Raw genomic sequence first — 12,505 nt, forward strand, 5'->3', positions numbered from 1 at the left:
TATTCTAATTTAATGAAAGTTAAATATTCTAATTTAATGAAAGTTAAATATTCTAATTTAATGAAAGTTAAATATTATAATTTAATGAAAGTTAAATATTCTAATTTAATGAAAGTTAAATATTCTAATTTAATGAAAGTTAAATATTCTAATTTAATGAAAGTTAAATATTCTAATTTAATGAAAGTTAAATATTCTAATTTAATGAAAGTTAAATATTCTAATTTAATGAAAGTTAAATATTCTAATTTAATGAAAGTTAAATATTCTAATTTAATGAAAGTTAAATATTCTAATTTAATTAATGTAGTAAAAGCAAGACTGCATTTAACTTTACTTAGGGAGGATGGCGCTTTTTAGCGTTGCTCGTCCCCTCATATAGTAATTATAAGTAAGTATAAATAAATACTTTATTGGTAAAGGTTTAGGTATATTCCAACGTACTGGAAGTTTCCATATTCCCTACTCTAATTTAGTGCTATTTACCCTAAAGTAGTGATCTCTACTCTAATTTAGTGCTCCTATTATAAGTTCAAAAATTGCCGTCACTCTAAAATAATTAATCGGCGCTCATATTCTATTATTATTATTTAGTTTAATGGCAGTGCGCGGTCAAAATATAATCAGTCAAAAGTAAATTATTAATTTAAAATATACTTAGATGATCTGATAGCTTAGAGTTTAAATTAAAAACCTGGAAGTTTTTCCTATCTTTTAATATATTATATTATATTGTTACAAAATTAAATAAATTTATTTGTGTTGTTTTTTTCTGGATGGCGTTCGTTTAATTTATAAACAACTTAATGTATTTTATCATAGATGGCGGTAGCGTATCATGAAATACATTTTCCGAGGACGAAGAAGAAGGTCCCGTGATCCTTTGCGAAAAGACTTTCTGGCTGGTATTCCCGCGTTAGTGGGGGTTTAGGGCACGGTGTATGCAGTTCTATCGCTGTAAGTTGTTTTACAAATCTCCACACGTGTTTATTTGGCTCTTAAGAATTAATAGTAAACAATAAAAAAAAGAAGCAACAGGAGGAAATGGGTTGCGAAGAGGAAGTCGCTAAAATCGGCAAGAAACTCGACAAGATGGTTTCTTCATCCAGTGATCAGGTAAATAGAAATTTTGATCATGGCTTGGCTTGTGGGCAAGTTGTTGTTTCCCCCCATAGTCCCTTAGTACTTTTTGTCGCGCCCTTTTCGTTCTCGGTAAGCCTTAGCTTTAAACGTTTGATCGCAATCACTATCCAGTTTCCCGGTGTTATCAACTTTAAATTGCAAAAATTAACGGAAATTTGTGGGTTTTACTCCACTCCGCTCGGTAGAATGTAAAAACTTCAATTAATTATTTCCTGGCTATAATTCCAGTCCCAGGCTTTGGACCTTCTAAAGGCACTGAGAGATTTACCCATAACATTGGAAGTTTTAACGGTATTTTATTACTAAACGATTTCATAACATTGGAATGAGAAAGCCAGATTCAAACAAATCAAATATTTTAGAGAACAAGAATTGGAATGTCAGTGAATGCTCTTCGGAAGTCTTCTAATGACGATGAAGTTATATCACTATCAAAAGTTTTGATAAAACAATGGAAAAAGCTATTATCAGGTTGGTCAACCAGCCCTGAAAGGGAATTGAGATATTTTTTATATGGAAATTGATATTCCAGGCTCTCCAGGAACCAAAGGTGATTCGGGAAGTGGGGGATCTCATAAGGAGAAAATGGACACCACTAATGGTGGTTCAGGAGACGAATCAGCGAGTGGAGGTGCTAAAAGTGGCAGTCAAACTACAATGCCATCCTCGTCTGCCTCTAAATCAACTTCACCTCCATCGTCAAATGCCACACAACCAAGACAGACTTCGTTTCCCGCAGAAACATCAAATTCTGTTCGCTTGAAATGTAGGGAAATGCTAGCGAATGCTTTAAAACAGGATGGAGCTGGTATGTTTATGTATCTCTTTGTAAAAATCTTTCCATTTCTCTAATTTCTTTAAAACGTTTTGTAGATAAAGCTGAATCTGATCTCGCTGAGGAACTTGGAGCTAAAATTGAAGATTATATCCTTTTATTTTTATCAAGAATACACTCAACTTCGTTATTTTCTTTAATTTAGGTACTTATACGTATTTTCAAAGAATTTAAAGACACCAACATGAAGTACAAAAACAAAATACGCAGTCGAATTTCAAATCTTAAAGATCCAAAAAATCCAAATTTAAAGCTCAACATGATGTCTGGTGCCATTTCTCCTGACAGACTGGCGACTATGACAGCTGAGGTAATTTTTTTTATAAATTATTTAATTGTAACTTTAAAAATATAGTTTTTTAAAAATCATATTTTTATTATTAAGGAAATGGCCAGTGAAGATATGAAACAACTTAGACAAAAATTCACCAAAGAAGCTATTAACGACCACCAGATGACACTAACAGGTGGAACCAAAACTGATCTTCTCAAATGTGGAAAATGCAAGAAGACCAACTGCACCTATAACCAGGCAAGTACAATTTAATAGCCTAGATTAGGGGGGGGGGGGGGTTCCATTTAAATCCTCCTTGGATCTTGTAGCTTTGACTGTACCAAAGTTTGGCCCCTCTGTTATTTTATATTAACTACACTACTGTGATTGTTTAATTTCTTTCTTATAATAATTAAATCCCACTTTTAGGTTCAAACTAGAAGTGCTGATGAACCTATGACAACCTTTTGTTACTGCAACGAATGCGGTCATAGATGGAAGGTTTGTAGTTATTATTTCTTATTAAATTTGGGGGTGTTAGAGAGGAAAGAAACTCCTTATTTGAGTAAATCGCAATTATACATTTCACCTGTTCTAATAGCAACAAATTCTGCGTGGTGTAAAATATATTAATTGGGTCTATTACAAATTTGGCTTAGCAGTTGCGGGGAAGGGACGGATTGATATAGAGTAGTATCGCTTTGTAGCTTTAAGCTACAGCTGCCATTTTCATTTTAAGGGCAGTTTTTATCTATAGGAAAAAAACATGGTGACGTTGATATATGTCACGCCAATATTACTCTATTAAGTACAGTTTCTGACCAATTTTAGTCATTACTTTCGCTGAACGCAACACAATTTCCATTTGGTTTTTAACTTTTTATTTTTTAACCCTACTTATTCTAACACGATGGGTTAATCCAGCTCTAGAAAACGTGTATGAATATAGATGAAACAGGAGTTTACACTACACGTTTCCTAGAGTAGGTTTAACATGTTGATTATATAATAGTTTCCACAAATTGGTTTTGAATTTATGATCAAATAATGAGTTAAGTTTCTGTCTGAAACTTATTTTTTTTTACATTCCAGTTTTGTTAAAAGGATATCTTTGATCAATATCTTGACAGTGGATTATCCCATATGCACTTTCGTTTTTGTAGTTTGATTTATGAAAGCAATCACATTTCAATCTACATGTAAATAAACAATACGCTTTTACGTTACTTAGTTTGAGTTACTATTACTTAATAAGTTAGTATATCTATCAAATGAAAGACTTAAAACTGGATGCATTTCACTTTCTCTTTAATGCGAGTGGAAATTAATATTAAATATTTACAAGTTTGCCATCGTATGGCCATTATGAGACCGCTCATTCCTTATACCGCTTTTTCCAATAAATACTAGTGAAAAGTTCAATATATTAAAAATTGCATTGAACGTATGAAAGACATGTGATATAAAGTGTCTCTTTTAAATAACTTTGCGAATAATTTATATAAATTTAAATAAGTTATGTACAAGGACGTTTTACAATCTCCGATTAACAAGGCTTCCACGTAAACCTTAAGTCATCAATCGCTATCAGGCCTTCTTCGTAGCTTAGTGTATTAGCTTCGAAGAAAAACTGAAATGTAAAGTTTAAAATAAGTCAAAATGAATTGAGTAAGAAGGTCATCCACCACAATCTGTACATATTTGTTGTATTTTACACAAAACAACAAATACTTATGAGAGTTGTGGGCAATAACTGAGTAAACATACCCTAAAGCTGCTTTTAATAGGATGAACATCAAGTTTAATTTGCTTCCATTGTAAAAATGACGGATTGTTCTCCGTGAAAATTTGGTCCAAACCATTTTCACTTTGGACATAAACCCTGAAAGAGTCTGCTCCTTCACCACTGAAGTGTAGTTGAAATGTTAAGCACCCTTCATCTCTTTCGTAACTTAAAAAGTTTGAAGAAAGAAGTCGCGCTGGTAAACCATTGGCTTCCTTGGCTGATACTGCCATGTAGGCACCTATTTATATTTTTAAATAGTTTAGTTTTTCATCTCATATTGTTTATGAAGAGTTTTGGTAATGTTACTGACCTCCACCAGTTGTGTGGTCTCCTTGCAATGACAGCAAAGGTCCACTTCTGGTATTCCATAAGGCCAACCCAGGCTCATCCTGGTTAAATAAACCGCAGTTGGATTCAAAATCGCAGCTAAAAGGTGGGACCTCAGGTGGGGAAGGTCTCTTCAAACCTAATTTTCATATATTCATTAGTTTCTATTACGATTTTGTGTTACTGGTTTTATAGGAAACACGTACCATTGCATTCGTATAATTTATTGATTTTTTGAACGTCACCGGCGCTTAAACGGATTTTTTCAGCCACATCTGGTAGCGTTTGGTCCGGATTTGCTTTAGATTCCAAAGTTATCAATTCCCCATCAATGGAAAATGCTCGGCTTCCATACATCATAACTGAATCGAAATCAAAAGACTCTCCTAGTAAATTATTTTCCCATGGAAATAGTTTTTCAAAGTTTTGTCTTTGATCTGAAAAAGAAAGGTTAAGGAAGTTTTAAAATCGACGCCTTTTCTACCAATGTTCCTTCTAAAATATGAAGCCTTTATCGCGTTCGACCAATCAGACTTCACATTTTAGGTGGGAAAATAAAAGAACAAAAAACGCGTTTCGCAAATTTATCACTAGCGGAACTTTTCAAAAACAATTTTGGCTACAGGCATTATCTTTTCCGTTTTGAGTAAACAAAGAAATGGATAAAATATCATTTTATGACAGTTCTTTTGGCGGAACTCTTGAAGACTCTTTTAAGATGGATAACAATAACTCTGATGGGAAAGACAATCATCAGGAAGTTACTAAACTTACCAAGCAAGCTAATGACAAAGGCTTAGGAGATCTTTCGATCCCTAAAAGCGATCGCGCAACAACTTCTGAATCGAATGATGGAAAAACTAAGGGTTTTCTTTCGGAACTAAAAGCTAAGCAAGGTAAAGAACCAGATAGCGGAATCTGCAGTAAAAAACTTCGTTTTAGTGTGGATTCTTCCATAAACTCAATCCTGAGCGTTGATGAAATTATGGATCAAGACGATAATTTCAGACATATGATGAATAAAATGAACAAGACACAGTTTTTAAAGCAAGAAAAGGGTGATACAGCCAAGAATTTCAATTTCAGCGAAGATTATTCCCCAAAAGCTTTCCAAGCGCATTCAATAGGTGCTATTTCAAAACTAGATGAATTTTGTTTGAATGAAGTGGGAAAAAGTCGCCATGCCCCGGAATCCTCTATGGAAGAGCGTAATGATTTGAAAAGCTGGAAAGGTAACCAACTGGAATCTGTCACCGACGTTGTAGAGTTATTGCCTTGTAATTCTAATCAGCGAGCGAAGGAGAGCTCCCCGTACGCCGTGAAAATCAACTCCAATCGTGAACCCGGCCAAGTACCTATTCGCTTAGAATCCGCTGGACTTATTAACCAGACGCTTTCTGCCATAATGAATGAAGAACGGGAAATGTTCGAAAACTGGGGGAAACTTTTGTACAAGTTCGAGGCCGCCGATATGAAACTTTTACAGCGAAGCAGAGACGCGTTGTCCGAAGCGGAGCGCATACGCGAGAAGTACGAAGAGCAGAAAGACAAATTTCAACGTAAGCTTTCGGCCATCAGCAACGTTCTCACGAAAACTCCAAAATAAGAACTCTTTCATTTAGCCACACGTACTACATTACCATTATACCATTTATGTTTTCCTATGTATTTTATCTCATATTCTTATCGTTTTTTGTTCTTTCAAGGCTTTAATAAATTAGTTAAACGCAATAAATGCTTACGGTCGTCTATGTTGTCCCAGAGTACTTTGACGTGATCATCTCGGTCTGACCTCGTATGTTCGTGGCCCAAGCCCAGTGAGTGCAGAATTTCGTGAAGGACAATTCCGAGCGAATGGCATTCGTCTCCTATAGATAGTTCTTGCTGACCGCCACCTTGGCGACCCATGTGAGACCAACACCTTAAAAATTAAATTGAAATTATTTCCGTATTCTCTCGGTAGAATATGGTGGCCGACCTACGTTTCTAAACAAATATGTATCTAATAAATTGGAGTTACGACGCTTTCGCTTAGAACCGGTTTCGTTTAAACTTTAATTGGTGTTAAATGAGACTGCAGACGCGATGTCGTCCTTGACCAACTCAACGACGAAATCGAAAACGCGAAGCCGCGACAATGTTTTGTTTTGAATGATTCCATCTAGTTTTATCAAAGACGATAGTGAAGTTTTTCCGCGAAAACGATGCCAGTGACGTTTCGTTTTCAATTATGTACGCGCTGAAGCCAAAAAGCGTAGGCTACGAAAATCCTTGGCCTTTAATCCCTTTATAATATACGATATCGTTAAACATTGATGATCTTTGTTGTTTCATAACTCTTTCTTCGCGCTCAGAACGGTTTCGACTCTTCTCTCTTTTTTAATCAGATTAGATAAGAACGGAATCAAGTGCTCGCTAAAAAGCTTCAAATAGAACTTTTCACTTTTCACGTGCTCTCCATGCTTACTGCGAGTGACATAATTGGTGGCGCCTCATCATAATAGATAACTAGACGAGATGGAGTTGTTTTAACTGGCTTACGTAAGGCAATTAGACAGTAACAAAGCGAACGTTGTCTTAGGCCGACAGCTTTTTTTAAATTATTTTACGCAGTACGCGGTTTGCCTAAAAATTCGCTAAATTAAGGTTTATATACATTACGTAATCGTAGGCAATTCGCTAAATCGCTTGTTTAATTTGGGTCAGTCTATAGCGGGTTTCAACTTCTGACGCGAAAGAAACAAATATGTTTTCTATAAATATTTTTTTCGAGTGTTTAGATTGTAACGAGTCCTACCTCTGAAAATGGCTTATTTAATATTCAAAAGTACTCGAAATAATCGTGAAATATTTGACTCTCGCGCGTTCTTCGCGTAATTGACGGATTTTGAAATGACGTTTTAGCGCGCGACACTGCAGGTACATGTCTTGGGCACACAGCCTTCTTTGCGTGCTCTTTTGACCATAACATGTAGAGGTATTTTCACGCGTAAAATGAATTTTTAAAGCCGTCAATAATGGAACGTAGACTTACCCATCTTTTCTGGTGAAGCGCACGTGATCCGACTCGTCATATTGAGGCACTTCTTTAAATTTGAGGCACGTTTGACTTTCGATTTGCCTCAGCGCCTCCGTGATCAGTTGCTGTACTTGAGCTGTTAATAGTAGAATTATCATTAGGGGTGTTCATTTTGTAAGCGTTTTGTAGAGGTTTGGATCAAACTTTAGTAAAATAAACGCGTACCATCTATCGTTTTATCTTTTTTGGGAGAGCACCCCCTTCGGAGAAAGAGCTACAATTGCGGGGAATTGAGTGCTGGTAGATAGGGCTTTCCTGATTTCGGGTCAAGTCAAGTTCCCCAAAAGTTATCGAAGCTCTCCTCGAGGCGTCATCGAGCTTTGCCAATATTTTGAACGGGAGGAGGGACTTTGATGTACACTCTTTAAATTCGACGAGATATCGACTAAGATTGTGTAATGATAGACGCGGGGGAGGATTGGCCCGTATCTCTACTAGAAATTGTAGAAGTCCTTCGTATATTGTAAACAATGGTCTTTGTTGACAGTTTTCTTTGAATGAAATAGTGAAACCAAGATTATATTTATTTCTACTTAAGTAGACGATCTTTACCGTTACTTCCAATCCACCTCACGCTCCAACAGTACGCTTATCCCCTTAAAATCAATCAAATCAAGCCGGGATCTCATAGGTTCCCTAAAACTACGTGCTCCGACGCGATTGAACCGCGAGTAGTGTTCGTGTTTCTTATCCCTCTCGTGACGGGGAAAACTAGACCATTGTGCCCGCGTGTTATTCTCTCTAATATATTATTGGTGATATTAATTCGTATATTGCGTGTGAAAGTGAACTATAAATAGTATAAATAATATATGTATAGCAAAAATAGAGATCCACTATTGAACTGGTCCGAGGCTGTGAACGATGTGAAAGGCGATAGATCATCAACTAGAATACATTAATTAAAACTAACTAATTAGTGTATTCCAGGGGAATACGCGATTTCGTTTATTGGTTGACGGATATGCGGAATATCTAAGCCTAATATTAAAAAAAAACACATTCCACTAATAAAGGGTCAAATAATCGATAGTATTTTGGGGGTGGAGCTACGTAAGAAGAGTAGCTACCTAAATTTCGGCCCGAATTTTTCAAACGATTCTGCTAAGGCTAATTGAAAATCACTTGATTATGGGTTTCAAAAAATATTTTTAGTGTTAAGGCCATTCGTGAATCTTCAATTCGTTCGAAGATCATTTTATGTATAATTGATAACCTTCCCGATATTCATTGCTGACAAAAATTAACCTTCGATCTATTTTAAGGATAAGATTCGCAGTTGACAGGAATATCGCCAAATAGTCTCAAGTATAAGAGAGTTATTTGAAAGATAGCGTCAACAATAACCGACGCATTTTCCATCTTTGAAAATAACTCGATTACACAAACTATTTAAGAAGTAAAAAAATCGTTACAAAATACAATAACCTCCTATTGGGAGTCATCCGGGTTCAAAGTGTCTAAATAAATTCGATATTTTGGCGATAATTCCTCGTCGAGTGTCGAAATGTTCATCCGTATCTTAATTTTGATTTGCTGAGTTGAAAAATTACAGACAATCGCGGCGATGACTCAAAAGCCTTTCAACACCTCAACGTGGTCGCCGGGGGGTTTGTTTCTAGTCTTGGCACCCCTCTCTTCTTAACAATACCCGAACAATTTTAGGGATTTCCTCTAGAAAATATCCACATGGAGTGGCCAATATTGGAGCCATAAGAGAGGGAGTGGCAAATATTGGAGCCATAAGAGAGGGAGTGGCCAATATTGGAGCCATAAGAGAGGGAGTGGCCAATATGGGAGCCATAAGAGAGGGAGTGGCCAATATGCTAGCCATAAGAGAGAGAGTGGCCAATATTGAAGTCATAAGAGAGGGAGTGGCCAATATTGGAACCACAAGAGAGAGTGGCCAATGTTGGAATCCCTATGTAGAGACGACAGAAACACTACTAATCAGGAAATAACTCCCAAAAATACTCGGGTTCTCCAGATTATAATTAATTAATTCTTCGATAGGATTAAGGGTCGAACCAGATAGGCTATTTTTAACCATTTTTTTTTAAAATTGAAAAAGAGAATGACGTTTTTGGCCACGTGACCAGAAGATGCGATTATCTTAGCACTCGATTTCTGAGAAATTCTAAAATAGAATTACGTCACATTAAGACAGAAATCCGACGCTTGCAAAAGTATTTCCGTGTTATTTGTCTAGATTATTTAATGCAGATTAGACTAGTTTTATCATTAAATAGGTCTTTGAAACTACGCAGCGTAGACAACTGAACTCGTTCTCGTGTCGACCTTGTCGTACCGTCAATCATTCTAGCTCTTGTTAACCCTGGTAATATAAGGGGCCCCAAGTAAGACCATTTGCCTTCTGAAAAAATTGAAAGCTAAAAGAAGACCCACTTTGGGGGGGGGGGGGAGTTAGCCTACCGCTTTTAAATTCTCCACTGGATGCCAGAAATGTGAAATTCGTTAATCCAGCATGAAGCTACACTGCATTTAGAGCATTGATAGTTAAATAAACAAATACTAGCGTAATTATTGATTTGTCTCGTTTCGAAGCTCTATTTATAGAAAATGTTACGTGCAATGTGCAGAAAATATGAGAACCGCTGTTGAGCTGTAGAGATAACTATACAGAAAAGCTACTACCTTGTCTTTTAGCCTGTCCGTAGTACCGCGTTTGATCTCATCGCAAAGCTTAGCTTTCCCCAAAAAAAGTTTTTACTTCGTCACGTTCTCACGTAACGTGCAATTGGGTTTCTTTTGATATTCTTAAAGGAAATATGAACTTCCATATTTATGATGGATCAACGATTTTCACATTTTCCCCACCAGGTTTAACGGAAGCTAGGGTGATTGGATCTAGTTACGCTAAATAAAAGTCGTATATTTTTCGATTCAGAACATACTCCTTTTAACGGATTGATAAAATCGTTCCGAATTTCAGTTAGCTCCTCCCCTTCCATCACGTGACTCAAAACACGTGATTCTGCGGACCCACCCTCAAAATTCAGACGTTTCTGGGGCCCTTTAATTAGTTTATCGTTATATTATCCCTTCACATTTAAAGTCAAACAATATCTTACACCTTGAACCAATATCTCCAACCTTTGACTTATCAGCTTCGCGATTTCGAAATTTTTAGGGTAGGTAAATCTGACCTTTCGTAATTTAGAGTCGATTATTATTAATTACAGGGGTCATCCTATTGACGTTGGTTGGGGATAGCGGGTCTATAAAATATTACATAATTATTTCTTCGATTAGGCCTATATAATGTTTTTTTTTCGAGAGGCATAACTCTTACTTAGTGTTCTTCACTCCAGCCTCGCTAATTTTTCTAATTTTCATTCTCTCTCATTTTCTAGTTACTTCATACTTGGGAGTCGTCGTCTACAAGCCAGACCCATATTAATTGGGATTATAAATTTTCTAGTTACACATTGTACAAGACTGCTGAGACGATCAGGGAAGTTATAAACGTAACTAGCGTGAGTTTCAATCGCGTCGGAAGACGTAGTTTTGGGGAAGCAATGAGATAACGGATCAATTTGATTGATCGTTAAGGGGAGGAGCGTACTGACAGACCGTGAAGTAATTTGGGATAAACGATAAAAATCGTCTGAGCATAGCCATTCTAAGTAAAACTAAATACGTTCTTGAACTGTCCAACTAGTGAAGTCTTTACTTTCCATGGCCATTTCCTTTTCTAGAGATAATGTTTTTATACACATCGCAATTTACTTTTGAAGACACTTTTAGTTATCGTCAATTTGGTTATTTGATACATTTTTATTCAGATTTATTTCGGTCAGGCGCGTACAACGAACCTTAAGTTCTTAACCAGAATGAAGTTTGGAAAGTTTTCCACTCTCTTGAATAAATATCGCGATAAGACCTCAATACGCATTGTATATTTGACCTCTGGGAAACGCCAAATCGGCAAGCTCATAAACCAGATTTTATTAACCGATTAACTAATGATAAAGGGGTGTTCAATGTGTTTGTATTTGTACTAAATAAAGTTTTAGAAAGCTTTAAAAAATACTTACACACTGAACTCGCAATGTTGTAGTTCACAGTTTTGTTTGGCCACAATCGAGCTGCGTTGGGTATCGCGCTTCGAAACTGTAAAAATAAAAGTAAATTTTAGTTATCATTATTTTAGTAAAACCAAGAACGTATATATGTATAAATAACAAAAGAAAGTTTAAGTAACGGTTTGGGAAAGTTTTACCGCGAACTTCGGAATGCCTTACAGTACACCCAATTAGTTGAATATAACTTTCCCCAAATATTTACGTACTTTTTGTAAAGTAAATTTTTCCCGCATAGCAAGCATAGTATTAGTTTATATTATCAGATTTCTTAGTGAAACTTACCGTGTTTGAACTGGACGTTCCTACTATGTCTCCTTGGTAGAAACCTGACAAAAAACGACATATTACAGTAATTTATAAGTAACTTTACAGTAACATATTTAAGTAAGATTTAAAATATAGAATTGAAATTTACCGTTATTTTGTAGTCCAATATCTAGTCTGTCTCCTTCAAAGTTCGCAATAGAGGAAAATGCAAAGAAAAACAATATGAGCATCTAGTGGTGGCAATTAACGTTAAAGATAAAATCATTACCATTCATTTTAGAAGCGAAAGTCATTCCCCAAATTAGCATTGTAATCATGATTGCAACCATAAATCGCATAATCACGTAAAATATGAACAATTACTTTCTTGGCGCCAATTTAACTTTTATATCGAGAATAAATGCTACAAGATCTGTGGGAATACGACCGATGGATCTCGGATATTTAAATATAGTTAAAAGTCTATACTGCAAACGTTTTTCCCAAACTGTAACGGTAGTTAACGTAAACTTTGTTAACGCTGATTATTAAAGATGAGCTGTGACTGTTAGATGGTTGGAGTTCCCCTGACTTTTTATATCGGCAATAGAAGGCATACCCTCCCCCTCTCTGCTACTTGTTATCGCCCTCCCCGTTCCGTGGGGATGAGAAACACTTGGACGGTTGAATCATTCTCGCCGCTTCTTCG

At 36.1% G+C, this 12,505-nt stretch overlaps 2 protein-coding genes across 4 annotated transcripts; one reads left to right on the forward strand and one right to left on the reverse strand.

Moving 5' to 3' along the window:
• Positions 1 to 844: 844 nt before the first annotated feature.
• TfIIS (RNA polymerase II elongation factor) lies at positions 845 to 11,134 on the forward strand. 3 transcript variants are annotated; one of them, XM_090180846.1, is made up of 10 exons: positions 845 to 957; positions 1,030 to 1,116; positions 1,372 to 1,434; positions 1,506 to 1,614; positions 1,676 to 1,951; positions 2,017 to 2,067; positions 2,134 to 2,288; positions 2,364 to 2,510; positions 2,682 to 2,753; positions 10,819 to 11,134. In XM_090180846.1, the coding sequence occupies exons 2-10, from the start codon at positions 1,045 to 1,047 to the stop codon at positions 10,990 to 10,992; spliced, it is 1,119 nt and encodes a 372-aa protein (XP_090036972.1). In that variant the 5' UTR covers positions 845 to 957; positions 1,030 to 1,044; the 3' UTR covers positions 10,993 to 11,134. The 3 variants fall into 3 exon arrangements, with proteins under 3 accessions (XP_090036972.1, XP_090036971.1, XP_090036973.1); XM_090180845.1 differs by having other exon boundaries at positions 850 to 1,116; positions 10,819 to 11,130; XM_090180847.1 differs by lacking the exon at positions 10,819 to 11,134 and adding an exon at positions 3,345 to 3,496 and having other exon boundaries at positions 871 to 1,116.
• Positions 3,544 to 12,166, reverse strand: LOC149935992 (astacin-like metalloprotease toxin 1). Its single transcript, XM_090180843.1, has 10 exons — positions 12,086 to 12,166; positions 11,966 to 11,998; positions 11,833 to 11,876; positions 11,503 to 11,578; positions 7,400 to 7,520; positions 6,108 to 6,286; positions 4,572 to 4,802; positions 4,349 to 4,504; positions 4,020 to 4,276; positions 3,544 to 3,882 (listed from the first exon to the last, which is right to left on the reverse strand). The coding sequence occupies exons 1-10, from the start codon at positions 12,153 to 12,155 to the stop codon at positions 3,799 to 3,801; spliced, it is 1,251 nt and encodes a 416-aa protein (XP_090036969.1). The 5' UTR covers positions 12,156 to 12,166; the 3' UTR covers positions 3,544 to 3,798.
• Between the last annotated feature and the right edge of the window lie 339 nt (positions 12,167 to 12,505).

The sequence above is a fragment of the Leiobunum rupestre genome, chromosome 7 (genome assembly GCF_980474605.1).
Source record: "Leiobunum rupestre chromosome 7, qqLeiRupe1.1.hap1, whole genome shotgun sequence".
In the NCBI taxonomy this organism is placed as follows: domain Eukaryota; kingdom Metazoa; phylum Arthropoda; class Arachnida; order Opiliones; family Sclerosomatidae; genus Leiobunum; species Leiobunum rupestre.